The sequence below is a fragment of the Thalassophryne amazonica genome, chromosome 10, assembly GCF_902500255.1.
Source record: "Thalassophryne amazonica chromosome 10, fThaAma1.1, whole genome shotgun sequence".
NCBI classification, from domain to species: Eukaryota; Metazoa; Chordata; class Actinopteri; order Batrachoidiformes; family Batrachoididae; genus Thalassophryne; species Thalassophryne amazonica.
Window position 1 is genome coordinate 77,663,565 of NC_047112.1, and position 26,180 is coordinate 77,689,744.

Consider the following 26,180-nt stretch of genomic DNA (forward strand, 5'->3'; position numbering starts at 1 on the left):
GCTGTTCGAAAACGAGGGTGCGGGGGTTTCAACTACATCATCAAAAAGGGGGATTCCCACTTGCCAAAAAAAAAAATGGAACATGTACACTCATTTACTGTTTATGTCACAGATCTTACACCCCAGAGATGACATACCAATGATGCAAAGCAGCTGTTTATGGAATGTCACTAGTTAAGATGTAGTTACTATTTAGTCAGCTATTTCTTTGAATGTATTTGATACCAGGTCCAATAATGATGCACAGACATGGTACGTCACGCTCTGTGTACGTTATGCTCTATAGCATTCCAGCTGTAACACAGCCAGCTTGGAACTATGCCATGAGTTAGAGTGCACTGTTGCTTGGTTCTTACAATACGTTGGAAGAGTATTCGTTTTAAGGAAGTAGACTAGTCAAAGTATTTTTTTTTTTGCCCGCAGTGAGGTGATCTGAATGTTGATTCATCTGTGTCTCCACACTGAGCAAGTTAATACTCCAGACAGTACCCTTTAAAATGATATATTACATTACATATTTTAAGGTACTTCATTTTCTACCCTATGGTGTCCAGAATCTGTGCGCGTTCCCATGCTACGAGCCATATTCCATGAAGCGCAAACTCAGCACTACTGCCTGGAAAGTCTCTCAGGCCAGGTACAGCATCCACAGCAGCAGACACCGTATTTAGGTCATACGCGCGTACCTAGTGAATGGGTGAATGTGAATCGTCATTGTAAAGTGCTCTGAGTGTTCACATGGGATGGAAAAGTGCTACTGAAATGCAGTGCATTCATATACTATTATCACTGACAAAAGCACAAACGTGGACAAAAACCAAACAAACAAAAACATGCAAAAACTAGACTTACTCTTCGAGTGACACGTTTGAGTACAGCAGAGGAGAGACTGACGTCAATGGACCAAACAGGCTGCTGGACTGATTAACGGTGTCCGGTGATGACATCTGGGGGACAATGTGCAGTACTGCCCAACACCTGACACACACACAGCACAAGAGAATTAAAAAATTTGAGCCATGTGAATACACAAGACTCTTCATCAGACCTCACACAGTACTTCTAGGTAAGTAGTGATGGTCAAATGGTGCTTATGATGCTTCATGAGCCAATTGCTAATTTGTTCCTGAGCCCACTAGACAGTGATCTTGTTGAAAAAAAAAAGAGGCCAAAACACACTGCACTTCAGTTTATTTGAACATCTTTTGAAGAGACGCTCATCAAGCAGGATCATGAAAAAAAAACAAAACAACAACAACAACAACAAAAAAAAACCCAGCAAATACGACGACCAAATGAGTCCTCATTTGGTCGTCACTACTTCTAACTACTGCTGGCAAAATAAAACTTTTTCTGAGCTCACACGATGTGATCTATTTTAAAAAAAGAACCTTGGAGGAGCATCATTAACAAGACACCATCATTTAACCTGGAAATCACATATCTGAATGTCCCAAATTAAGGTGACATTGAAGGTAGTGGTGAAAACAACATGGACTCCTATAATATCAAATGACAAGGATCTCTTTGAGCCATTATATAAAACAAATAATGAATGTTTTTACATTCTTTACATTCTTTCAATGGTTCCAATATTTCATGGGGTGAAAGTTGGAATGCATCATTCGCCTCACTGAACGTACCACTGAACTCATAAACATTCATTATTTGTATACTGTATCATTATATGTGCACATTTTTATAATGGATGTGATGACAAAACGTTTGACAAAAACGTTTGGTACACTGCAAATTATTTGGTTCCTCCCAAGAAAAAAACCCCAAAACTTAATTTATCTTGTTTTATCTTTGTCTTATTTTAAGTGTTCAACATGCTTATTTCTAGATTTAACATTCTTATTTCAAGAATCTTGTCAAGTGAAATTATCTTGATGCATGGACAGATAATTTCACTTGTTTTGAGTACCTTTCCCATCAGATTTAGGGTTTTATCTTGTTTTAGTCACCCCTTTTTGGCAGTGTAAACATCAGTGGCTATTTGTTAAAGTCAGGTCCATAACAATGTGATTTTTTTTCTCTCTTTTCTGGGCTAATCCCACATACAGATACTATATTAAACTGTTATTTGCTGGTCATTTCTTAAAAAAAGCAACAAACTGGGATTTAAGAAGAGATCACTAAAATGTAGCCAACTATCAGGGTCGATAAAAAGTCATTTCCCAATGAAATGGCACATGGACTGCATTTATATAGCGCTTTTCCATCTGCATCAGACGCTCAAAGCACTTTACAATAATGCCTCACATTCACTCCAATGTCAGGGTGCTTCCATACCAGGTACTCACTACACACCAGTAGCAACTAGGGGATTAAGGACCTTGCCCAAGGACCCTTAGTGAACCACTAGACTATCACCTCCCCCAAATGAAAAGACAAGTTTGATCCACATCTGATCCATATTGGATGGGATATTTGATTTTAACATTAAAAAGCTGTTTTGGTCTATATTTTGTATTATATTTTAACTTACAAAAAGTCACTTCTAACAGGACTTTGACCTTTAAATTTTTTTTCAAAGGTAGAAATTTGTGGAATTGGAAACTAGTGTTGGCGGAGGTTTGCGCTCTACGATGGTGGTGCTCTATTTATGCTTAAAACTAGTTCAAATCTAAGCTCAAACCTGTCAATGTGCCTTCTGGCAAACTAGCTGAATTTTCACATCTTGTTTTTAAGTCTTCTTTTCCCTCTCAATCACTCAAGTTTTTTGAGAATTAACATTCTCTGGACAAATTTAGCATATATTACAAAACTGTTTTTAAATCCTTCATGATTGATATAAATTAAGTCCTAGACATATTCATTGACTTGTAAATATTCATAAATGTATCACCTGACTTCTTTAAAGAAAACTGGTTTGCAAAAGTGATGATTTGGTTGAATGATAATCTACATATTTAGTTTGCCTAATTACTTGTGGGCTCTGAAAATCAAGAGACTGTGTTTAAAAATGGCTGTAATTCCGACATGGTGAAGGTCATGTAACCTGTTACACTAGAACTAAAATTCAAGAACATCTTGGTGGTTTCCTTTCAACTGTTTTGTGGTGGTGAACTGAGGCAAAATGACAAAAACGGCATTACTGCCAAAATTATTATGGGCCCAACTGTAGTTATTTGACTCTGCTCCAAAAATGAAATAGTTTCTGTTCCAGGTCAGGTTCATGACAAATGGTTAAATACTGTTTGAGTAAACAGATGTGGGTGAAGACAGCACTTCCTCAGAACTAATTAATTCTGCTGTTTGATTTCCAAGCTGAACCAAAGCCTCACAGATGAGACACATTTAATAATAATCATAAAAATGTGAGTTACTTATTTTGATTTTCTCACTGATTTTGACGGGTTGTTGGTTTTACTCCCTCACCAGCCTTCCTGCTCCTGTTCTAGTTTCTTGTTGACAGCGGCACAGACAGCCACATATTCATGCTGTGCGACTGCAGGATTCAAAACTTTGCATCCCAGGTTTTATTGTGCTCCCTGCTGAATTGCTCGCTGGATGAATTCATGAGTAGTAGGAAGGGTGACGACTATTCTGCAAAATATCATGCATATCAAGTTTGGCGCACTTGGTTTTCTACTTTCTAATAGCTCTGTACCAACCAGTTTGTCACCTGACCATAACCTGTGTATTTATCATGTGTGTGCGACATGTGCTGCTAAGCCAACACATATTTTACTGTTTCATTATTTTACAAATCTAAAGGTGTAGATCATGAGTGCTGATGCACATATGACCCTTGATAGTAGTAAGAAAGTTCACAAAATGAATAAATGGCTCACACTGAGAGAGAGGCAATAGTCACATATAAGAATAATAATAATAATAAATGATTTTAAAACATTTAAATAATTTGTTGATCAAAAAGAATGGACAGACACATGAAAAGTTTCAATATTCTTTCAGGGATTTCAGTATTTCATATATGTTTGTCATATTTAGGATTGACAACATGAATTTTATTGGTTTGGTCTGTTGATTATCTATTATGTCAGCAGTGACATTCATACGTGTCTTGACCTTGGCCTTTGAGATCAAGAGATGTTTTGGAAGAACTTATGAAGTCATGAGGTGTAGTGCAGCAGATAACAGAATATTTGCAGAGGAATCCTTCAAATCCGGTTACAAGCACCAAAGTTTGACTGTGTATACCTTTTGGTACATATTTTAGAAAAATAACATTAGCCATTTGAATTTTCAATAGGGGGCCAAGTAGGGGTCAATTAAAGAACTGCATAGGAGTAAAATATGTTCCAGTCATATTGAAAGCTATACCACATTATGTGTCTGATCACAAAGATTCCAAAAAGGTATAGTTTAGACTATCTGTGACTGAATGTTCTGGAGTTATGGGGTAAAAACAGCAAGCATGGCGACAAAGGTCACTTTCAGTTTGTACAGGGGTCAAAAGTTAAAGTTGCTCCAATTATGTGGTTGAATTAGTAGGATTTTAAAAAGGAATAGTTTGCGCCGTGTGTCATGCTTAGTTATCATGTTACAGGGTAACATATGTCACATGTCATAGAATCGCATGGACGTTGACATTGTTTGACCTTTACTTTGGAGACCAAACATTCAACACAGTCAGAACAATTCCATTTGTTAGTCCTATTAGTTCAACCAAAAATTTGCACCACGTTTTACCAAAACTGGAGCAACTTTGACTTTTAACCCTTGTACAAACTGAAACTGACCTTTGTCACCATTCTTGCTGTTTTTACCCCATAACTCCAGAACATTCAGTCACAGATAGTCCAAACTATACCTTTTTGGAATCATTGTCATCAGATACATAATGTGGTATCACTTTCAGTGTGACTGGAACATTTTTAATTTTGACCCTGTGCAATTCTTCAATTGACCCCTACTTGGCCCCCTTTTGAAAATTCAAATGGCTAAAGTTATTTTTCTACAATATGTACCAAAAGGTATACACAGTCGAATTTTGGTGCTTGTAACTAGATTTGAACAATTCTTACAGTTATCTGCTGTACTAGTGTTCCATGATGCTGATATCTTTGGAGGAGAACAAAGGTCCAGGTCTTTAGGGTTCTGGTGCTTTCTGCCTTACTGTACGGTTGTGAGACTTGACCGATAACCAGTGACCTAAGGAGACACACCACTGTAGAGGATCCAGGAGTCCCAGTGTGGCCACGTGGACCATTTCTTTGTGTATGATCCAGCACACCTTTGGCTCAGTGTTGAGGACACCTGTGGCTGAAGAAGGCCAAGGGGGCACCCCCATTTCATCTGTTAGCATCAAATACATGACTACTTTTGAGAGGAGGGGACGGATCGGTTGTCAGATCCATAGTACGGTAGACCTGACAATGTGCAGCACCAGTGCACGCTTCCAGACCGGACCTGATCTACTGCAATGGAGGCGGAAAAGTCATGACAGCTAACTGGCCAGCGAGGTAGTGTGTGCCACCCCATCTCAACAAGAGGACAGACCAAAGACAACTACCTTCTGATGAGACTTTGGAGTCTATGGATTACTGCATGATGAATGTTACCACTCTATACTCTACGGTGGAATAAACCTGTGCAACGGAGTATCTGTAGCAGAGAGGAAGACACTTGATAATCTTATCAGCAAGGCTGGCTCTATCCTGTGCACCAGACTCCATCAGGGTGGGAGAAGGATGGTGGGAAAACTGTCAGCCACCGTGAACACTACCACTAAACCTCAATATGACACCTAGAGTGCACTGAGCAGCTTGCATTGTGACAAGCCGCACCACCCACGGTGCACTGCAGAATGGTGCATTCTGCCTCTGCTTAGGCTGTCCAACCTCCAACTCTGACGCTGAACTATTGCACCAACAAAATCAAACATTATCTACTTTATGCATCTTGGACTCAATGATCAACAACACAATGATTCTGTTGGATTAAGGAAAGGCCATTTGTACACCTTTTTAATCTATGTGAAGAATACATGCACATCTCAGAAGCTTATTACTGTCAGCTTTCTTTGGGATTGGAAGGAAGGGTAATGAGGCAATACAATTTATTTACAGACCCAGAAAAAATATATACACGATAACTGTATGGAACGAAGACAATAATGTTTTTTAATACATGAATTGTTCAAGTGCACACAAAAGACCAAATTAGCAGGCAATATTCTTTTTATGAGCACTATGAATGGGTGAGCATGTCACAACATGCTTCATTTTTCCTTCACTGGCTCAAAAAGCTGCCTGCATCAAATTTAAAATTCTTATTGTTAGCCAAGGAAGCCATGATAGCACAGTAATGTCTTTTCTGAAGTCACTGAGGTCGAAACTCCCTTTAAACTCTGTGCTCGTGGGGCCTCATTTACAACCCTAAAACAGAAAAAGATGGAATAGTATGGGATATGCTAATGAATAGTAATAATAATAATAATAATAATAATAAACCAAGATTCTTACATTTACTTTGACTTTTTGTTCATCACAGACAGAATGAACTCAAGATAATTCATGCTTTTTTTTCTGGTCTGGTCTTCATTGAGATGGGAGATGGATGGGCTTCCTCTGTGGGCCTGTGTCCACATACAACTTTTTTTTGCGTGCCAACATCTCTCTTTAATTGTCTGAAAAGAGAACAGAACATATGTGGCCTCCTCCATCAAGCGTAAGAGTCAGGTTCAGGATTTCTCTCAAAGTTATCCTTTCCGATACAACAATGCCTACCTGGCCTAAACTGTGATTCGCTTTTGAGTCCTGAGATAGTTTGCAAGAACTTATCTGAGGTCAACCAAAAGTCTTTCTTCAAGGACTGCCCATAAACCTTTCCCACACACAGCTCTTTGCTCCTGTAATCACTGTGGATGTCCATGAGGTCTTCTGCCTCCACCTCCACAGGATGTGACATTTAAAAGAGATTAATAAACTGTAGCTGACATTACAGTTATAGCCAAAAAAGCTTTAACTTCAAAAGGTCATTAAAGTGCTGTGTGGCCATCAATGTAATGACTGCTATCTGTGCAACATAATGAGGAGCGAGAGAAGACTGGTAGCAACAAAAACAAATGGTAAATCACTCTTGGACCAGTTTGGCATGAATCAAATCAAATGTTTCTGTTTTAATTAATTAATTTGTTTTTGCTGGTAATATTTGTACATCATTCACTTTGCATAAAATAAAAAAGAGACCAAAAGAGGCATTCCCTCAATTGTTGAAAATGTAAAAGCACCAAATCAAAAGCTGAACATAACTAAATGCTGAACTCAAAATGCTTAATGTAATAACCAGATGTCAAAATCAAAAGGACTAACAAGCAAATGAATGCCAAAATCAAATCAAAAGGTCGAACACAACAAAATTGAATCAATTTGGAATAAGGCTGTAACATTAGAAAAGGTGGAAAAAGTGAAATGTTGTGAATACTTTGTGGAGGCACCGTAATCACTAAATGCCAAAATCAAAAGGTCGAATAACCAAATGTCAAAATCAAAAGGTCAAATAACCAAACGCCAAAATCAAAAGGTCGAGCATAACAACCAAATTCCAAAATCAAAAGGTCTAACATTAGGTCAAGGTCAAGGTCAGGTTTATTTCTAAAGCACATTTACAAACAGTCAACACTGCCCCAAAGTGCTGTACAGTAAAAGGAATTAAAATTATATTTAGTTAAATACAAGAACAAAATAAATCAACAAGACAGTAAAAGATGTGGCAATATTCAGCTCATCTTGTGTTAAAAGCCAGTGCAAAAAGATGTGTCTTTAAAAGAGTCTTAAAAGAGTCAATTGAAGGAGCCAGTCGGACATTTAATGGCAGACAGTTCCAGGGCTTGGGCCCCGCAACAGCAAAGGCTATGTCTCCCCTGGTCTTCAGCTTAGACCTGGGACAGACCAGTAAACTCTGGTCCGCCTTGAGGTACTCCACAAGTCAAAGGGGCTTTCTGTGACACAAAGGGACCAAGGTTTACAGAAAAGCACCGACCAGTCAAATAGGACTTGAACCATTTGAGCACTGTGCCATTTAATCCAATGCACGATTCAAGGCGAGATAAGATTTGGTGGTCAACAGTGTCAAAGGCTGCAGTTAAATCTAAAAGCATAAGCACAGCTGAGCTGCCAGAGTCCATGATTAAAAGAAGATCATTAAAAACTTTTAAAAGAGCAGTTTCAGTGCTGTGAAAAGGTTTAAAACCAGACTGGAATTTTTCAGTTATGTCAAATGCAGTAAGGTGCAACTGTATTTGAGTATAGACCACCTTTTCAAATATTTTAGATAAAAATGGCATCTTAAAAATGGGTCTATAATTAGAAAAAATAGCAGGGTCCAAATTAAGTTTTTTTTAAGAGGGGCTGTATTATGGCCTGTTTAAAGGAACGTAAAGTAAAATCATCAAAATATACTTGCTTTAAAAATCTCTCATGATCATCATGAATGCTTAAAAGTAACTGGCGATCATACACAATGAAAGCTGAAACATTTCGTTGCCACAGAAGCAAAAGAAACAGTGATAGAAAACTGAGAGCTGGGAGACGTTTCACTGTGCACACTGCTGGCACCATCTTGCCATTGAGGAACATGGCATTACAACCAAATGCCAAAATCAAAAGGTCTAGCATAACAACCAACTGCCAAAATCAAAAGGTCTAGCATAACAACCAAATATCAAAATCAAAAGGTCTAGCATAACAACCAAATGTCAAAATCAAAAGGTCTAGCATAACAACCAAATGCCAAAATCAAAAGGTCTAGCATAACAACCAAATGCCAAAATCAAAAGGTCTAACATTACAACCAAATGCCAAAATCAAAAGGTCTAGCATAACAACCAAATGCCAAAATCAAAAGGTCTAGCATAACAACCAAATGCCAAAATCAAAAGGTCTAGCATAACAACCAAATGCCAAAATCAAAAGTTCTACCATAACAATCAAATGCCAAAATCAAAAGGTTGAATAACCAAATGTCAAAATCAGAAGGTTTAATACACTCAACAAAAATATAAACGCAACATTTTTGGTTTTGCTCCCATTTTGTATGAGATGAACTCAAAGATCTAAAACTTTTTCCACATACACAATATCACCAGTTCCCTCCAATATTGTTCACAAACCAGTCTAAATCTGATAGTGAGCACTTCTCCTTTGCTGAGATAATCCATCCCACCTCACAGGTGTGCCATATCAAGATGCTGATTAGACACCATGATTAGTGCACAGGTGTGCCTTAGACTGCCCACAATAAAAGGCCACTCTGAAAGGTGCAGTTTTATCACACAGCACAATGCCACAGATGTCGCAAGATTTGAGGGAGCGTGCAATTGGCATGCTGACAGCAGGAATGTCAACCAGAGCTGTTGCTCGTGTATTGAATGTTCATTTCTCTAACATAAGCCGTCTCCAAAGGCGTTTCAGAGAATTTGGCAGTACATCCAACCAGCCTCACAACCGCAGACCACGTGTAACCACACCAGCCCAGGACCTCCACATCCAGCATGTTCACCTCCAAGATCGTCTGAGACCAGCCACTCGGACAGCTGCTGAAACAATCGGTTTGCATAACCAAAGAATTTCTGCACAAACTGTCAGAAACCGTCTCAGGGAAGCTCATCTGCATGCTCGTCGTCCTCATCGGGGTCTCGACCTGACTCCAGTTCGTCGTCGTAACCGACTTGAGTGGGCAAATGCTCACATTCACTGGCGTTTGGCACGTTGGAGAGGATGAATCCCGGTTCACACTGTTCAGGGCAGATGGCAGACAGCGTGTGTGGCGTCATGTGGGTGAGCGGTTTTCTGATGTCAATGTTGTGGATCGAGTGGCCCATGGTGGCGGTGGGGTTATGGTATGGGCAGGCATCTGTTATGGATGAAGAACACAGGTGCATTTTATTGATGGCATTTTGAATGCACAGAGATACCGTGACGAGATCCTGAGGCCCATTGTTGTGCCATACATCCAAGAACATCACCTCATGTTGCAGCAGGATAATGCACAGCCCCATGTCGCAAGGATCTGTACACAATTCTTGGAAGCTGAAAATGTCCCAGTTCTTGCATGGCCAGCATACTCACCGGACATGTCACCCATTGAGCATGTTTGGGATGCTCTGGACCGGCGTATACGACAGTGTGTACCAGTTCCTGCCAATATCCAGCAACTTCGCACAGCCATTGAAGAGGAGTGGACCAACATTCCACAGGCCACAATTGAAAACCTGATCAACTCTATGCGAGGGAGATGTGTTGCACTGCATGAGGCAAATGGTGGTCACACCAGATACTGACTGGTATCCCCCCCCCCCAATAAAACAAAACTGCACCTTTCAGAGTGGCCTTTTATTGTGGACAGTCTAAGGCACACCTGTGCACTAATCATGGTGTCTAATCGGCATCTTGGTATGGCACACCTGTGAGGTGGGATGGATTATCTCAGCAAAGGAGAAGTGCTCACTATCACAGATTTAGACTGGTTTGTGAACAATATTTGAGGGAAATGGTGATATTGTGTATGTGGAAAAAGTTTTATATCTTTGAGTTCATCTCATACAAAATGGGAGCAAAACCAAAAGTGTTGCGTTCATATTTTTGTTGAGTGTATAACAACCAAATTCCAATATAAAAAGGTCTAATATAACACACAATCCTGAAATCAAAAGATGTATGTGACGTGACATGGATTATTCCTCCCATTTGTGTTGTATTGCATTTAGTGTGCAAATATTGTTCCATACATTTTGTACCACTGCACGCTGCGAACCCCGCCCATGCACACTAGTGGGGGACGGCATTTAGTTAAACATGGCAGAGTTTGTTTTGCTGACAGATGACAATTTGAACAAGCTAATTGACTGTGCTAATTCTTATAACATACACAAAACAAATCAACTACACCATTATAAGTCGTCTGGAGGCATGAAGAGCTGTTAGGATGAAAACCTGGACAATTTTCTGACGCGATTTTTCGCTGGACTAAGGATCACGGACTACACCATCAGAATTATTTTTGAACTATCTAACTGTTTTTCCAAGTTGACTGGGAATAATTTTGGACTCAAAGTTCTTGTTTGACTGTTGACGTCAAAGCACCAGTGATGAACACCAACAATGTCAGTCCCTTTTCTGTTGTTTATAAATGGATATAATATCAAATGGCAAGGATCTATTTTAGGCGTCATATAAAACAAATAATGAATGTTTTACATTCTTTCAATGGAACAAGTATTTCATGAGGTGAAAGGTGGAATGTTCCATTCAATGAGGCAGCTTTCGCCTCATGAAATATTCGTACCATTGAACTTATAAACATTCATTATTTGTATAACAACCAAATGCCAAAATGAAAAGGCTTAATGCTGCGCGGCACTGCATGTGTCAGTTTGTATCTCTAATTAGGGTGGTTCAGATATGTACAAGATGTTCTGGGAGAAGATGCTCACGTCTGACTATCACTTAAAAACAATAGTGGAAGGTGCGCATAGAGAAACATGGTTATTATCTCTGTAACCAAAGGCACAGCTGGAACGACAAAGCACCGGCACCCTTTTTGATCCATTCCTGCTCCTTGATTTCTTAGTGTGGTGCAACTGTGGAGGAAATCTGTCTGATCGTCCCTCATGTTGAACTGCAGTTTGAAGCTTTGATAAGATCAAAAAGGGGAGTGCAGGAAACAGAGTGAATCACAATTTATTTTTTTTATTTTTTGTCCAAAATCAAAGGCCATAAAGTTAGACTGCAGGGAAAGTGAAATGTCATCTGTGTGCAGCTCTGACTGTTGGTCTCCGAGTCGCCTTTGCAGACTGCAGCGCATAGAGATTTATCCATTCATTTGTTGTGGCTACGCTCTAATGCACCCAACAGACCATTTCTGTTTTATTCTACTAGTCTTTCACTGTGCTGGGTGGCCCAACAGAATTATGTCCCAAACGATAATTATCAATCAAAATTATTGTCTGAAAAATGGAACCAGAGGAAATTGCTTACCAGGACATCAAGCTGGAATAGGGACCCAAAGGGAAGGGGTGCGATGAGCGACAGAGCAAAAGAGCAAGAGAGAGAGAGAATGAAGTGAAAAAGAAAGAGTGTGTCTGTGCAGTGTAAACGGGGCCAATTCTAGTCAACTGGTAGTAATAGTATGGCCTAAACTGCATCCATCTGATGGGTGAAAAATGCAAGTTATAATAAACACAAGAACTTGATAGGTACGATATTCTGTCAGTTTGGGTATTTGTGAAGTTATAAATTATATATCATCTCTGGCAGTGTAAAAGATTCACATTTTATGCCACTGAGATTTTTGTTTATGCTTCCAGCTGTCTATTGGATGAAACAAAAACTGAGGAATATATAAAAAAAACACTGGAGAAAAGGCTGGGTCTAATGTGGGAATAAAACCACTAAATTCTGAAGACAAATCCAGCCAGTAACCAGCAAATGTACAATTTGACAAAACAAACAAACAAAAATAGATTTATTCAAGGAAGAAAGTGACCCAGTGTCATTAATCAATAAGTGACTTTCTCCTGTGATTTAAATAAATAAAATAATGTGCGATTGTAGAGCAATGCTTTGTGGTGTGTAGGTCAGGGACAACAAAACAGCCTCAAGCATATAAATCTTAGAGAAATCTCCCAGCGGAGAGAGACTTATTGTGAGCAGCTGCTGTTGTTTTGCCAGAAGCTGATCAGTGTGGCACACCTAAAGGTCAGATACAGCAGATTGTGTAGAAATAGCTCAATGAAATTGGTCACGGCTGTCTAATGCAAAACTGGAACATGGCATTTTCACAAGCTTACAATGTGCTTATACTGTACTTATACTACACGCAGGACTGAAAGCATGTACTGTACTTGAAGAACCGAGCATCAGTGATGCAGAGCTTATCCAGTTTTCCACTATGAACTATTTCACCACATGTTGCAGGGGAAGCAAACAATGACATGCTGGAAATAAAGTTCTTTAGCAAAGTTATGGATCTTGTGACCACTTTCGCAAGAGCTTCATGCAGACCTCTTTATGAGCTTCTCAAGACAGAAGTAGCAACGAAACAAGGTCAACTCAACCAATTTATAGCATTAAAATTGACCCATCAACCAGTTCACGGTATATTTAGCTCTGTGTCTCAATGCAGTCATGTTAATTATCGTGCACCCAGAAAGTATTCACAGCGCTTCACTTTTTCCACTTTTTTTTATGTTACAGCGTCATTCTAAAATAGATGAAATTCATTTGATCCCTCAAAATTTGCCAATCGCTGTTTAAACTGAGCAATCAGGGGAGAAGGGTCTTGGTCCGGGAGGTGACCAAGAACCTGATGGTCACTCTACCAGAGCTCCAGCATTCCTCTGTGTAGAGAGGAGAACCTTCCAGAAGGGCAACCATCTCTGCAGCAATCCACCAATAAGGCATGTATGGTAGAGTGTCCAGACGGAAGCCACTCCTTAGTAAAAGGCACATGGCAGCCCACCTGGAGTTTGCCAAAAGCTACCTGAAGGACTCTCAGACCATGAGAAACAAAATTCTCTGGTTTGATGAGACAAAGATTGAACTCTTTGGTTTAGCATAGAGGTGGCAGCATCATGCTGTGGGGATGTCTTTTCAGCAGCAGGAACTGTGAGGATTGAGGAAAGACGAATGTAGCAAATTACAGAGATATCCTGGATGAAAACCTGCTCCAGAGTGCTCCTGACCTCAGACTGGGGTGATGGTTCATCTTTCAGCAGGACAATGACCCTACGCACACAGCCAAGACATCAAAGGAGTGGCTTCAGGACAACTCTGTGAATGTCCCTGAGTGGCCCAGCCAGAGCCCAGACCTGAATCTGATTGAACATCTCTGGAGCGATCTGAAAATGTCTGTGCACCAACACTCCCCATCCAACCTGATGGATCTTGAGAGGTGCTGCAAAGAGGAATGGGCAAAACTGCCCAAAGATAGGTGCACCAAGCTTGTGGCATCATATTCAAGAAGACTTGAGGCTGTAATTGCTGCTAAAAGTGCATCAAGTTATTCAGTTATTGGGTGTATGTACATGTGATTTCTTAGGTTTTTATTTTTACTAAATTCGAAAAACACCCCCAAAAATAAAAAAAAAACCCAACTTTTTCATGTTGTCATTATGGGGTGTTGTGAGTAGAATTTTGAGGGGAAAAATGAATTTACTCCATTTTGGAATAAGGCTGTATATAACCAAAAATGTGGAAAAAAAAAGAAGCTTTCCGGATGCACTGTATTTTTGGTTACTTGCTACACCCTCAAACTCAGTGCAGCCAGTACATTCTGAGTACTAGTCCCAAGCCCCAATAAATGAGAAGGGTAGAAGGAGGCAGGGTGTTAACCTTAAAATATGTCAAATCTCAGCCACACGGGGTGTGCAGCCAGAGTGCTGGTCCAATGCCTGGATAAATGAGTAGGGTTGTGTCAAGAAGGGAATCCGTTGTAAAACAAACAAAATAATTATGCAGATTATAAACTGAATTTCTCTACCGATCGGTCGAGGCCCGGTGCCGTTTACCTACAGGGTGCCGGCAAAAATTGGGCTACTGCTGAGAAAAGGAGAGGAGGAGAATGTGTCCAGAGACAGCAGAAGAAGAGGAAAACTGGAAGGGTGGAAGTGAGAATCGGAACTTTGAATGTTGGCAGTATGGCTGGTAAAGGGAGAGAGCTGGCTGACATGATGGAGAGGAGAAAGGCAGACATATTGTCTGTGCAAGAGACAGAATAGAAGTGAAGTAAGAGCAGGAACATAGGTGATGGGTTCAAGTTGTTCCATCATGGTGTGGCTAGGAAGAGAAATGACACTGGGGTCATTTTAAAGGAGGAGTATGTTCAGAGTGTGTTGGAGGTTCAGCAAGTGTCTGACAGGGTGATGAGTGTGAAGTTGGAAATTGACGGGATGATGATGAATACCATCAGTGCATATGCCCCACATTTAGGTTGTGAGATGAAGGAGAAAGAAGATTTCTGGATTGAGTTAGATGAGGTGGTGGAGAGTGTGTCCAAGCATGAAAGAGTGGTGATTGGAGCGGACGTCAATGGGTGTTACATTGAGTGTTTGTGGATTTAGAGAAGCTTATGACAGGGTACCAAGAGAAGAGTTGTGGTATGGTGCGAAGAAGTCTGGAGTGGTAGAGAAGTATATGAGGGTAGTGCAGGATATGTACAAGGATGGTGTGACAGTGGTGAGATGCCCAGTAACAATGACAGATTCATTCAAGGTGAAGGTGGGATTACATCAAGGATCAGTCCTGAGTCCTTTCTTGTTTGCAATGGTGATGGACAGGTTGACAGGTGAGATCAGACAGGAGTCCCCATGGACTATGATGTTTACAGATGAAATTGTGATCTGTAGTGAGAGTAGAAAGCAGGTTGAGTCTAACCTGGAAATGTGGAGATACGCTCTGGAGAGCAGTGGAATGAAAGTCAGTAGGAGCAAGACTGAGTATGTGTGTGAATGAGAGGGAGCCCAGCGGAATAGTGTGGTTAGAAGGAGTAGAAGTGGTGAAAGTACATGAGTTTAAATACTTGGGGTCAACTGTCCAAAGCAATGGAGAGTGTGGTAGAGAGGTGAAGAAGAGAGTGCAGGCAGGGTGGAGTGGGTGGCACGAGTGATTTGTGACCACAGAACATCTGCAAGAGTGAAGGGTAAAGTTAACAGGACAGTAGTGAGACCAGTGATGTTGTACGGCTTAGAGATGGTGGCACTCACAAAAAGACAGTATGCAGAGCTGGAGATGTTGCGATTATCTTTGGGAGTGAGGATGGACAGGATTAGGAATGAACATATCACAGGGACAGCTCAGGTGGGACAGTTTGAAGACAAAGTCAGAGAGGCGAGATTGAGATGGTTTGGACATGTGCAGAGGAGGGACCTAGAGTATATAGGGAGAAGGATGTTGAGGATGGAGCCGCCAGGCAGGAGGAGAAGAGGGAGGCCAAAGAGGAGGTTTATGGATGTGCTGAGGGAGGACATGCAGGTGGTTGGTGAGACAGAGAAAGATACAGAGGACAGGGTGAGATGGAAACGATTGATCTGCTGTGGCGACCCCTAACGGGAACAGCCGAAAGAAGAATACAATGACTTGTCAGACCTCCACTGGGGAAGCAATCTGTGCTGGACTGGTGTCCCGTCCGGGGAGAATCAGACACTCTCACCTGCACCAATGAGCCTCAGGACCTACACACAGTAGGATTTACGTCTGTCTCTCTTTAAATGCACCACAGCCAAAGACAAGACATGAGACATAGGAGACCATTTCTTGAATAGAGATTTAACAAATTTCTTCTTCCAGAAGCAGGACAAGGCTGTAAAATTAAGACTACAGATTTTAAATGTTGTCATCCCACATGCCATTTAAAATGTAAACAGGGAAATATTCTGTAATATTTCTTTGTTGGAAATGGATTTCATTTATTCTGGTGAGGTGGGCTTCTGCAACACTCCGTGTGTGTGTGTGTGTGTGTGTGTATGTGCGATGGAAAAATGGAGCAGACAGCGTCTCATTTGTGTGATTAATTTCTTGTGTTAACAAAACATTACACTGATCCAGTTTACTCAGAGCAAATAAAGGGATCACAAAATGCATGCCTATGCACATGCACACACACGCCCACACACATGCACATGTACACACCCTCTATAAAACAAAAACATTAGCAGTCTAATTGTACAGCAGAAGTCTGTGCATACACAGGAGACACAACCACCCGGCCGATGCTACAGAGTGGACAGAATGTCAAACTGTATCCTATAGAACCACCGCACGGCTCAAAATGAGTAAAGGGGCTTTCACACCGGAGGCGTCCGCCACGGCTGAGATGTCGCGAATTGGTCTAAAAAGCATTATTTTCAATGAGATGTGTCACTTTTTTGCCGCTTCCAAAGCGACGCATCTTGACGTCACTGACGCGTTGGGAGGTGTTGACGCGTCAGGCTGCCGCTTCCAATGTGAAAGGTCCTTTAAATCTAAAAGTCCTCCATTAAACTCTCTACAGCCGACAACAAACACTAAAGCTGGTGACTGCAGAAGTGTGTTATTTGAGCAGATATTACTGAGGAAAGGATGTGTCAAGGACAGAAACCTGCAGGATAAATGTCTTCCTGCTTGTCCTCATCTGAAAGTGTTGACATGCATGTTCATTTTAATTTGTGAATGTCTGCCTGTCTTACGGAGTCTCAGATGAAGAGTATCACTGGTATTGTGAGGGAGCATGAGCTACCACATTTTAGACGTGCGGTACTCTTGTCTCTGCACGACCCAGCACACAGGGGCCTCAGTGTTCAGGACCCCAGTTACTGAAGAAGGCCAGCAGGACGCCCATGTTTCACTTGGCTGTAGAAGATAAATCGTTAATTCTTCTGCACTTGGTTTCAGTGCAGAAGGGTCCCGGTGTAACAGTATATCTTTATCTAAGTGTCTGACCCCCTTTTTTGTTTAAATTCTCTCAATTCACATTTATTATTCCCTCTGGAAGGGAGTTTTAAAGATAGTTCAGAATAGGAAATATTACTCATGTAGAAAGCTATAGATACATATAGAAAAAATACCAATATCATTCAATGTCAATCAAACTGTGTTTCATCTGGGACCATAAAACATCAATGAAATATAGAGTTTAAAGGTTGCTCTATCCTGATTGAGCCTTATCAATGTTTGGGTAAGCTTTAATCAGTGCTGCCCTCTAGGAAGGTTCCCTTTCAGGGGCGGGTTGGGGGTGTGTGTGTGTGTGTGGGGGGGGGGGGGATATATCCAGGATGGGAAGATATACTGTTACACCGATTCAAGCCCCACCCCATTTGTTAATGTAATTTGGAGTTGCGTCAGGAAGGGCATCCGGCGTAGAGAAAAATAACTTGTGCCAATTCAACATGCCTAATTCACTTCGGATTTGCTGTGGCGACCCTGAGTGCAAACAAGGGAGTAGCTGAAGGGACTTACTATTTCTAGTAGGTAGTTGTGTTACATAAGTACCGCGTTTTCCGGAGTTTAAGTTGCACGGCAGTATAAATCACACTGGTCCAAAAATGGCTCTTTAATAAAAAAAAAAAAACATGTATACGTCGCACCACAGTATAATTACCATTTATCACTTCATGCAAGAAGAAGCAAAATGGATTTAATCGCCATATTTTTATTCATTTAAAGGCACACACTGTGTTAAGGAGCCCAGCTAACAAGCGAACTAAATGTCACTATAATGCAAGTAAACTGCTTCTTTCAGCCACTTAATAGATGATCATATGTAAAATAAACGTACCACGCAATGAAACATTTGAAAACCCGATGTTATCATTTATATACTTATAACACAAACACTGCTTTAGCCATCAGAAGCTAATTACTGTTGTTGTTGCAAGTCCAAACTGATTCTTTAAGCCACCGAACAAATGATCATATGTGAGGTGGACGTACAATGTAATTTAACTCCTTTTTAGTACATTTATAAAATAAACTCACCAATTTATTTCTTCAATTAATTTTCTTCTTTTTGCGCTTGTACTTTCAAGTAAGTCCAAATAAGCAGCAACATTTATCCATTTTCTGTTCACATTGTTGCTCTGCTGTGGAAATGAACGTCTGTTTGTGTGCGCCATAACAACACACACACAGACATGAACGTCTGTTCCTGTGTGTTTTTACGGTGTAGTTCTTTGTGTCATTAGACACCACTCTTTGCTATCTGACAAAGATATTTTGTCAAATAGTAATAAATAATAATAAAAAAATAATATAGCACCTTCAACTGCAACACAGACTAAAACAGTTAAATGTGGTTTATTAAATATTAGGTCTCTCTCATCTAAGTCCCTGTTAGTAAATGATATAATAATTGATCAACATATTGATTTATTCTGCCTTACAGAAACCTAGTTACAGCAGGATGAATATGTTAGTTTAAATGAGTCAACACCCCCGAGTCACACTAACTGTCAGAATGCTCGAAGCACGGGTCGAGGAGGAGGATTAGCAGCAATCTTCCACTCCAGCTTATTAATTAATCAAAGACCCAGACAGAGCTTTAATTCATTTGAAAGCTTGACTCTTAGTCTTGTCCATCCAAACTGGAAGTCTCAAAAACCAGTTTTATTTGTTATTATCTATCGTCCACCTGGACGTTACTGTGAGTTTCTTTGTGATTTTTCAGACCTTTTGTCTGAATAAGTGCTTCGTTTAGATAAGATAATTATAGTGGGTGATTTTAACATCCACATAGATGCTGAGAATGACAACCTCAACACTGCATTTAATCTATTATTAGACTCAATTGGCTTCGCTCAAAATGTAAATGAGCCCACCCACCACTTTAACCACACTTTAGATCTTGTTCTGACATATGGCATAGAAATTGAAGACTTAACAGTATTCCCTGAAAACCCCCTGTTGTCTGATCATTTCTTAATAACATTTACATTTACTTTAATGGACTACCCAGCAGTGGGGAATAGGTTTCATTACAGTAGAAGTCTTTCTGAACATGCTGTAACTAGGTTTAAGGATATGATTCCTTCTTTGTTATGTTCTTCAATGCCATATACCAACACAGTGCAGAGTAGCTACCTAAACTCTGTGAGTGAGATAGATTATCTCGTCAATAGCTTTACATCCTCACTGAGCACAACTTTGGATGCTGTAGCTCCTCTAAAAAAGAGAGCCTTAAACCAGAAGTGCCTGACTCTGTGGTATAACCCACAAACTCGCAGCTTAAAGCAGATAACCTGTAAGCTGGAGAGGAAATGGCGTCTCACTAATTTAGAAGATCTTCATTTAGCCTGGAAGAGTCTGTTGCTCTATAAAAAAGCTCTCCGTAAAGCTAGGACATCTTACTATTCATCACTAATTGAAGAAAATAAGAACAACCCCAGGTTTCTTTTCAGCACTGTAGCCAGGCTGACAAAGAGTCAGAGCTCTATTGAGCTGAGTATTCCTTTAACTTTAACTAGTAATGACTTCATGACTTTCTTTGCAAATAAAATTTTAACTAGAGAAAAAAATATTCATAACCATCCCAAAGACATATCTTTATGTTCAGCTGCTTTCAGTAATGCTGGTATTTGGTTAGACTCTTTCTCTCCGATTGTTCTGTCTGAGTTATTTTCATTAGTCACTTCCTCCAAACCATCAACATGTCTATTAGACCCCATTCCTACCAGGCTGCTCAAGGAAGCCCTACCATTAATTAATGCTTCGATCTTAAATATGATCAATCTATCTTTATTAATTGGCTATGTACCACAGGCTTTTAAGGTGGCAGTAATTAAACCATTACTTAAAAAGCCATCACTTGACCCAGCTATCTTAGCTAATTATAGGCCAATCTCCATCCTTCATTTTGTCTCAAAAATTCTTGAAAGGGTAGTTGTAAAACAGCTAACTGATCATCTGCAGAGGAATGGTCTATTTGAAGAGTTTCAGTCAGGTTTCAGAATTCATCATAGTACAGAAACAGCATTAGTGAAGGTTACAAATGATCTTCTTATGGCCTCAGACAGTGGACTCATCTCTGTGCTCGTCCCGTTAGACCTCAGTGCAGCTTTTGATACTGCTGACCATAAAATTTTATTACAGAGATTAGAGCATGCAATAGGTATTAAAGGCACTGCGCTGCAGTGGTTTGAATCATATTTATCTAATAGATTACAATTTGTTCATGTAAATGGGGAGTCTTCTTCATGGACTAAGGTTAATTATGGAGTTCCACAAGGTTCTGTGCTAGGACCAATTTTATTCACTTTATACATGCTTCCCTTAGGCAGTATTATTAGAAAACATTGCTTAAATTTTAATTGTTACGCAGATGATATGCAGCTTTATCTATCCATGAAGCCAGAGGACACACACCAATTAGTTAAACTGCAGGAATGTCTTTCAGACATAAAGACATGGATGACCTCTAATTTCCTGCTTTTAAATTCAGATAAAACTGAAGTTATTGTACTTGGCCCCACAAATCTTAGAAACATGGTGTCTAACCAGATCCTTACTCTGGATGGCATTACCCTGACCTCCAGTAATACTGTGAGAAATCCTGGAGTCATTTTTGACTCTCTTCATTGGCTCCCTGTTAATTCTAGAATAGAATTTAAAATTCTTCTTCTTGCTTATAAGGTTTTGAATAATCAGGTCCCATCTTATCTTAGGGACCTCATAGTACCATATCACCCCAATAGAGCGCTTCGCTCTCAGACTGCAGGCTTACTTGTAGTTCCTAGGGTTTGTAAGAGTAGAATGGGAGGCAGAGCCTTCAGCTTTCAGGCTCCTCTCCTGTGGAACCAGCTCCCAATTCAGATTAGGGAGACAGACACCCTCTCTACTTTTAAGATTAAGCTTAAAACTTTCCTTTTTGCTAAAGCTTATAGTTAGGGCTGGATCAGGTGACCCTGAACCATCCCTTAGTTATGCTGCTATAGACTTAGACTGCTGGGGGGTTCCCATGATGCACTGAGTGTTTCTTTCTCTTTTTGCTCTGTATGCACCACTCTGCATTTAATCATTAGTGATTGATCTCTGCTGTCTTCCACTGCATGTCTTTTTCCTGATTCTCTCCCTCAGCCCCAACCAGTCCCAGCAGAAGACTGCCCCTCCCTGAGCCTGGTTCTGCTGGAGGTTTCTTCCAGTTAAAAGGGAGTTTTTCCTTCCCACTGTCGCCAAGTGCTTGCTCATAGGGGGTCGTTTTGACTGTTGGGGTTTTTCTGTAATTATTGTATGGCTTTTGCCTTACAATATAAAGTGCCTTGGGGCAACTGTTTGTTGTGATTTGGCGCTATATAAATAAAATTGATTTGATTTGATATTTATTCATATATATTTGCTTGAAGTGAGTATGACTGCCAAGTTGTAGTAGGGCCTCTCAAACTCATAAAAAACCCGCGGCTTATACTCCGGAAAATACGGTAGTCATTTTTTAGTCAATTTCTTCCAGTCTTTTAGGATTTTTTCCTGATTCAAAAATGGAACTACATGCATCTGACCATTTAACACTGTTATTTGCTGACTGTATGAGTCATCACAGTGAAAGAGTTAAAAATGTAAGTGCGATTTCTGAAACATCATTGACTTCTTCGCTGCATAAAGCATCATACTTGTATGACTTCATTGGCTTCCTATGAATGTAACAGCTAATGTTGTTTAAAGTTTTGTTGCTGACACGCACCTTCATATATTATGGATCTTATCAACCCATATGTGAAACATGTGCTTTGTGATCTCAGGATACAGGATGTGTCAGCATGTTATAGACCTGCCCATGGATGACAGGGGGTCTACTTCAGTCGAAACATTTAAGGTCAATATTAAACCTGATCTGTGTTCTACTGTTTTTATTTAGTGATATGGTGATATGTGGGCATCCACCACACCTCTTCCAGTTGCTGGGGTCCTCAGAACTGAAGCACATGCGCCCTGGATCACACCCAGAGAAGCATCACATGGTTGGAGTGTCATAGCCGATGTTCCCTGACAACGCAAGTTGTACTGGTATGTGTCTGAGTCTCCCTATGTAGACCCTCATTCAACACTAAGAAATTCCAGTGGAACCCAAAGATTCTCCAGAGGAACACAGCCTTAAAGACACCTAATCATCAAATTAGGCCACTGGCGAGAGTACACGTCACACATCTGCACAACTGGGCACAAAGCACCAGAACCCTAATGACTTGGACCTTCGTTCTCCTGCAAAGAAATAGGCATCATCAAACACTTCTGTCCAGTAGCCTCATGACATCTCTCAGCCACATAGGATGGACTCCTGGAGACATGAAGGTCACTGCTGAGAAATAATAATGTTTTTACCAGATGATGTTGAGGAGAGTGCAGGTTGTCAGACCTCCCAGTACTGCTCTCCGAAACCACAGGATCTGGACATGAACATAAAATATAAAATGTATAGTAATATTTTCAGGTGCAGTTTTAAAGTACAACAACCTGTTAAGTATTTCCAACAATTCATAGCCCTAATATACAATATGCACTGGAGATCATTTAATCATTTTTTTAAAAATTCATGACATACTCTAAATGAGTAAAGCCAGAAATGCGGTCGATCCCCATGTCCCAAGAATACCATTGATGTCTACTTCTGTCAGCTAATGCACAGGCCTTTTTAAGTTACTGGAGTCCTCAACATGGAGGAACCTACATGCTGTGGTTCACAGCTTATTGACAGATCAGCTACCAGGTCCCTGGTAGCAGAGATGTCCAACATCCTGGCAGGAGGATCTGCCACATACAACTTCTCAAAGTAGCTGGTCCAAAGAGAGAGTAAAGCAGAGTAATCCATCAGGACCGTGCCATCACTTGGCATAACTACAACAGCACAAGGTGCAGTTTTGGATGAATGATTGTCTGCCCTCAATGTCATCACAGCCCATATGTTCTTTTGTGGTGTCAAGGTTTGGAAAGATTTTTCCAGTGGCTGAAGCTCCCATCCCACCATAACCCTGATTAAAGGAGTTATTTGCAGACTGGAGGACCACCGACAGTCGTGGATGCAGTTTAAACTCATGATTTGATTTGATTTGATTTTTATATAATATCCTTTTTATAAAACTCCTTTTAGTAGTGACACGTAGCAGAGGTGGTAAAGCAGCGTATTTTCAACCGTATATCCCAGCATGAACATCCGACACATCATCAGACACAACAGGGTTATTCCCTAATTATATAACTTTCTAAATGAGCTGTCGATCTCAAAAGTGTATGACTTTAATTGATTGATTTTTTCCTATACAATGATCGCAAGGTTTGGAAACAAGACTGAGTAATATATGCATATATGCATGACTGCAATCATTACAGCAATAACAAGAACTATTATTAATATCAATACATACATAGAGCCATTAAAAGCACAAATATCCTTGGCCGTTGAGATGCTCATTAATCTGACAGGAAAAACAAATCTCTATAACAAAACAGAAATTTAACATAACACACACACACACACACACACACACACACAAACAAATTAATTGCATAGCTAGACAAATAGATTGAGTTATGGATTTTTAATTTAACATGTTGAAGTTTCAAATTTGTAAATTTATTGATAGGCTACTGATGAAAAAATAACCAAAAACATTTACACAAGAACACTGGGATGCTTTCAGCTTTTGCACATTACTGCACACTGAACAAAAGGATAAAACAGAATAGAATAGTCTTAATTGTCATTGTGGGTGGGGGTAACAAAAATGGGGGATTGGGGGTGGAATAATGTGGTTGTAGCAAAGCTCTTTGATCAGTTACAAGATGAATGTTTATCTAAGACTCTGCACACTTATATGGTATGAATATTATACGCTGCAGAAATTTTAACCCATCATATAGATTTTTTGACCAGTCCTCATGTCCTTTGCTGTTAAAATCAGGTATTTTTTTTAGAACATTTTGTACTGATTTCTTTCTACATATTTTTTCCTGTGCCATATGGGAAGTTGACTCATCACATTGTTTGCAGAGTTGTGCTGGCGCAGTCTCTCCCTGTGCTGGGCGCTTGTTTAGGTTCATAGCAGGTGGTTATCTGGAGTGTGCTACCTAATTGTTAATAATCTGCACACGAGCAAGAACATAGTGGCCTGCATGTTTTGTGAATTGTAAAGCCCCCGTCACACATAGCTAGAATGTGCAGGAACCAGCCTGACACGGCAAATATTGGCATAATCGGACACAGTCAGGAGGAACAGAGGCGTGGTCAACAGTGTCAGAACGCATCCAGATTACCTTGTGCACACCTGCACGATGGCATCCAAAGCGCATGTAGACAACAGGTAGATGACTGCTGTCAGACGGCCATAAAAGGCGCTGAAGACTGCCTGATGTCTAAACATCTGGATGGCAAACACGGGACCGGAGTGGGAGGGAGCACTGTGTTCCTCCCTTTGCACAGTCCCTGCCAGTACTGAACATCAGAGTAGCCAACGTATGAACCGGACTCACGCCATATGTGTCAAAGCTGGCATGGTGCGGTCACTCACTCACTCACTCATGCAATCACATCTCCCCTCGTCCTCCACTTCCCAGCACTAGTGACCTCACATGCATGAGTAAAGCAGATGTGCTGGAATGATGATGTGACCTCTGGGTGTGTGTGCGTGTGTGTGTGTTCACTTCAGCTGAATAAGCAGCTATGAATGCGCGGGGGGTGCACGTGCACTCCATTGCCAGCTACTGGACACTGCTGGCAGTGGACCATGCTGTCCCATGCATCAGACGCAGCCTTTCCAGGGAACTTTAATTTCTTTTTTTGTGTTTTGGCTCACTTCAGCAGCACAACGCAACTCTGGACACCGTGATGGCTGGATTATCACATGGGATTTATTTTTGTGTGGTTGATTACAGCACACAGCAGCCCAGTGAGAACATTTTAACCACAGACTGTGGTCCCGGCTCCATGTCCACCCTGCGCTGTGAAACACTCCTGGGCCATTGCTGGAGGTGAGGTTAATGTTTATTAATGCTGTCACGCCCTGGCACAACAGTTCCATGTTATATCTCATACAGAGTTAGAAGGTGATCATATATTACAGCGGTGAGATCCATTCAGCTCCGTTCAGTTCCGTATGATGCATGCAATGACGCATTGCTGCGCATGAGACCACGGAGAGGAACAGTAGCCCGTGGTATATGGAGATATAATGGGGACAATAGTGAAGATTATTTACGTCACCCATGGGAAGGAATGAACAAATATCTGAACTATAAGGTCTACTGTGGATATAACAGTCTGTTCAGATTTGCGGCGGAGTGCGCACAGTAGCACACGATGCTTTTGGTTTGACAGCTGCTGTTCACATTCACTGTAAATGATGAAGCGTGCCACATACATATCAACAGTTCCTTTGCGCTCTGGGGGGGGGGGGGGGGGGGGGGGGCGCATTTGAGGTGGACATTATTATACACGCTACGTGCAGGTCATACATACGCAGGTCATACGTAGTGTGTATAATCCATCTTGAGGTTCCCTCGTACGTGCTCAAGTAGTTTCGGATCCTGTTTTGCTGCCATCACAATATGTAAATTGCGGTCAGATGGTGCTCAGATTTTACAAGGACCGCAGTCGGATAGGCGCCCCATCTCGACGGCGCCCGGAGGGTTTTGAACATGTGCATCACGCTTGGGGCCACCAGCTGATTGGGACCAACTGTGTGGACTCTCGCAGTTGGCTGTCAGAACATTTTCGAACTGCAACTAGACATTTTTCAGATGTGGGCCGAA

At 40.8% G+C, this 26,180-nt stretch overlaps 1 protein-coding gene across 1 annotated transcript in view; it reads right to left on the bottom strand.

Moving 5' to 3' along the window:
- Nucleotides 1-843: 843 nt before the first annotated feature.
- The window catches only part of LOC117519560, a 103,007-nt gene continuing 77,670 nt past the window's right edge, over nt 844-26,180 (bottom strand). Inside the window, exons 11-12 of the mRNA XM_034180852.1 lie at nt 22,758-22,822; nt 844-978 (exon numbers count right to left, since the gene is read on the bottom strand). Coding sequence (XP_034036743.1) covers nt 849-978; nt 22,758-22,822 — 195 coding nt within the window. The 3' untranslated portion in view covers nt 844-848. The remainder of the gene's footprint in view (nt 979-22,757; nt 22,823-26,180) is intronic.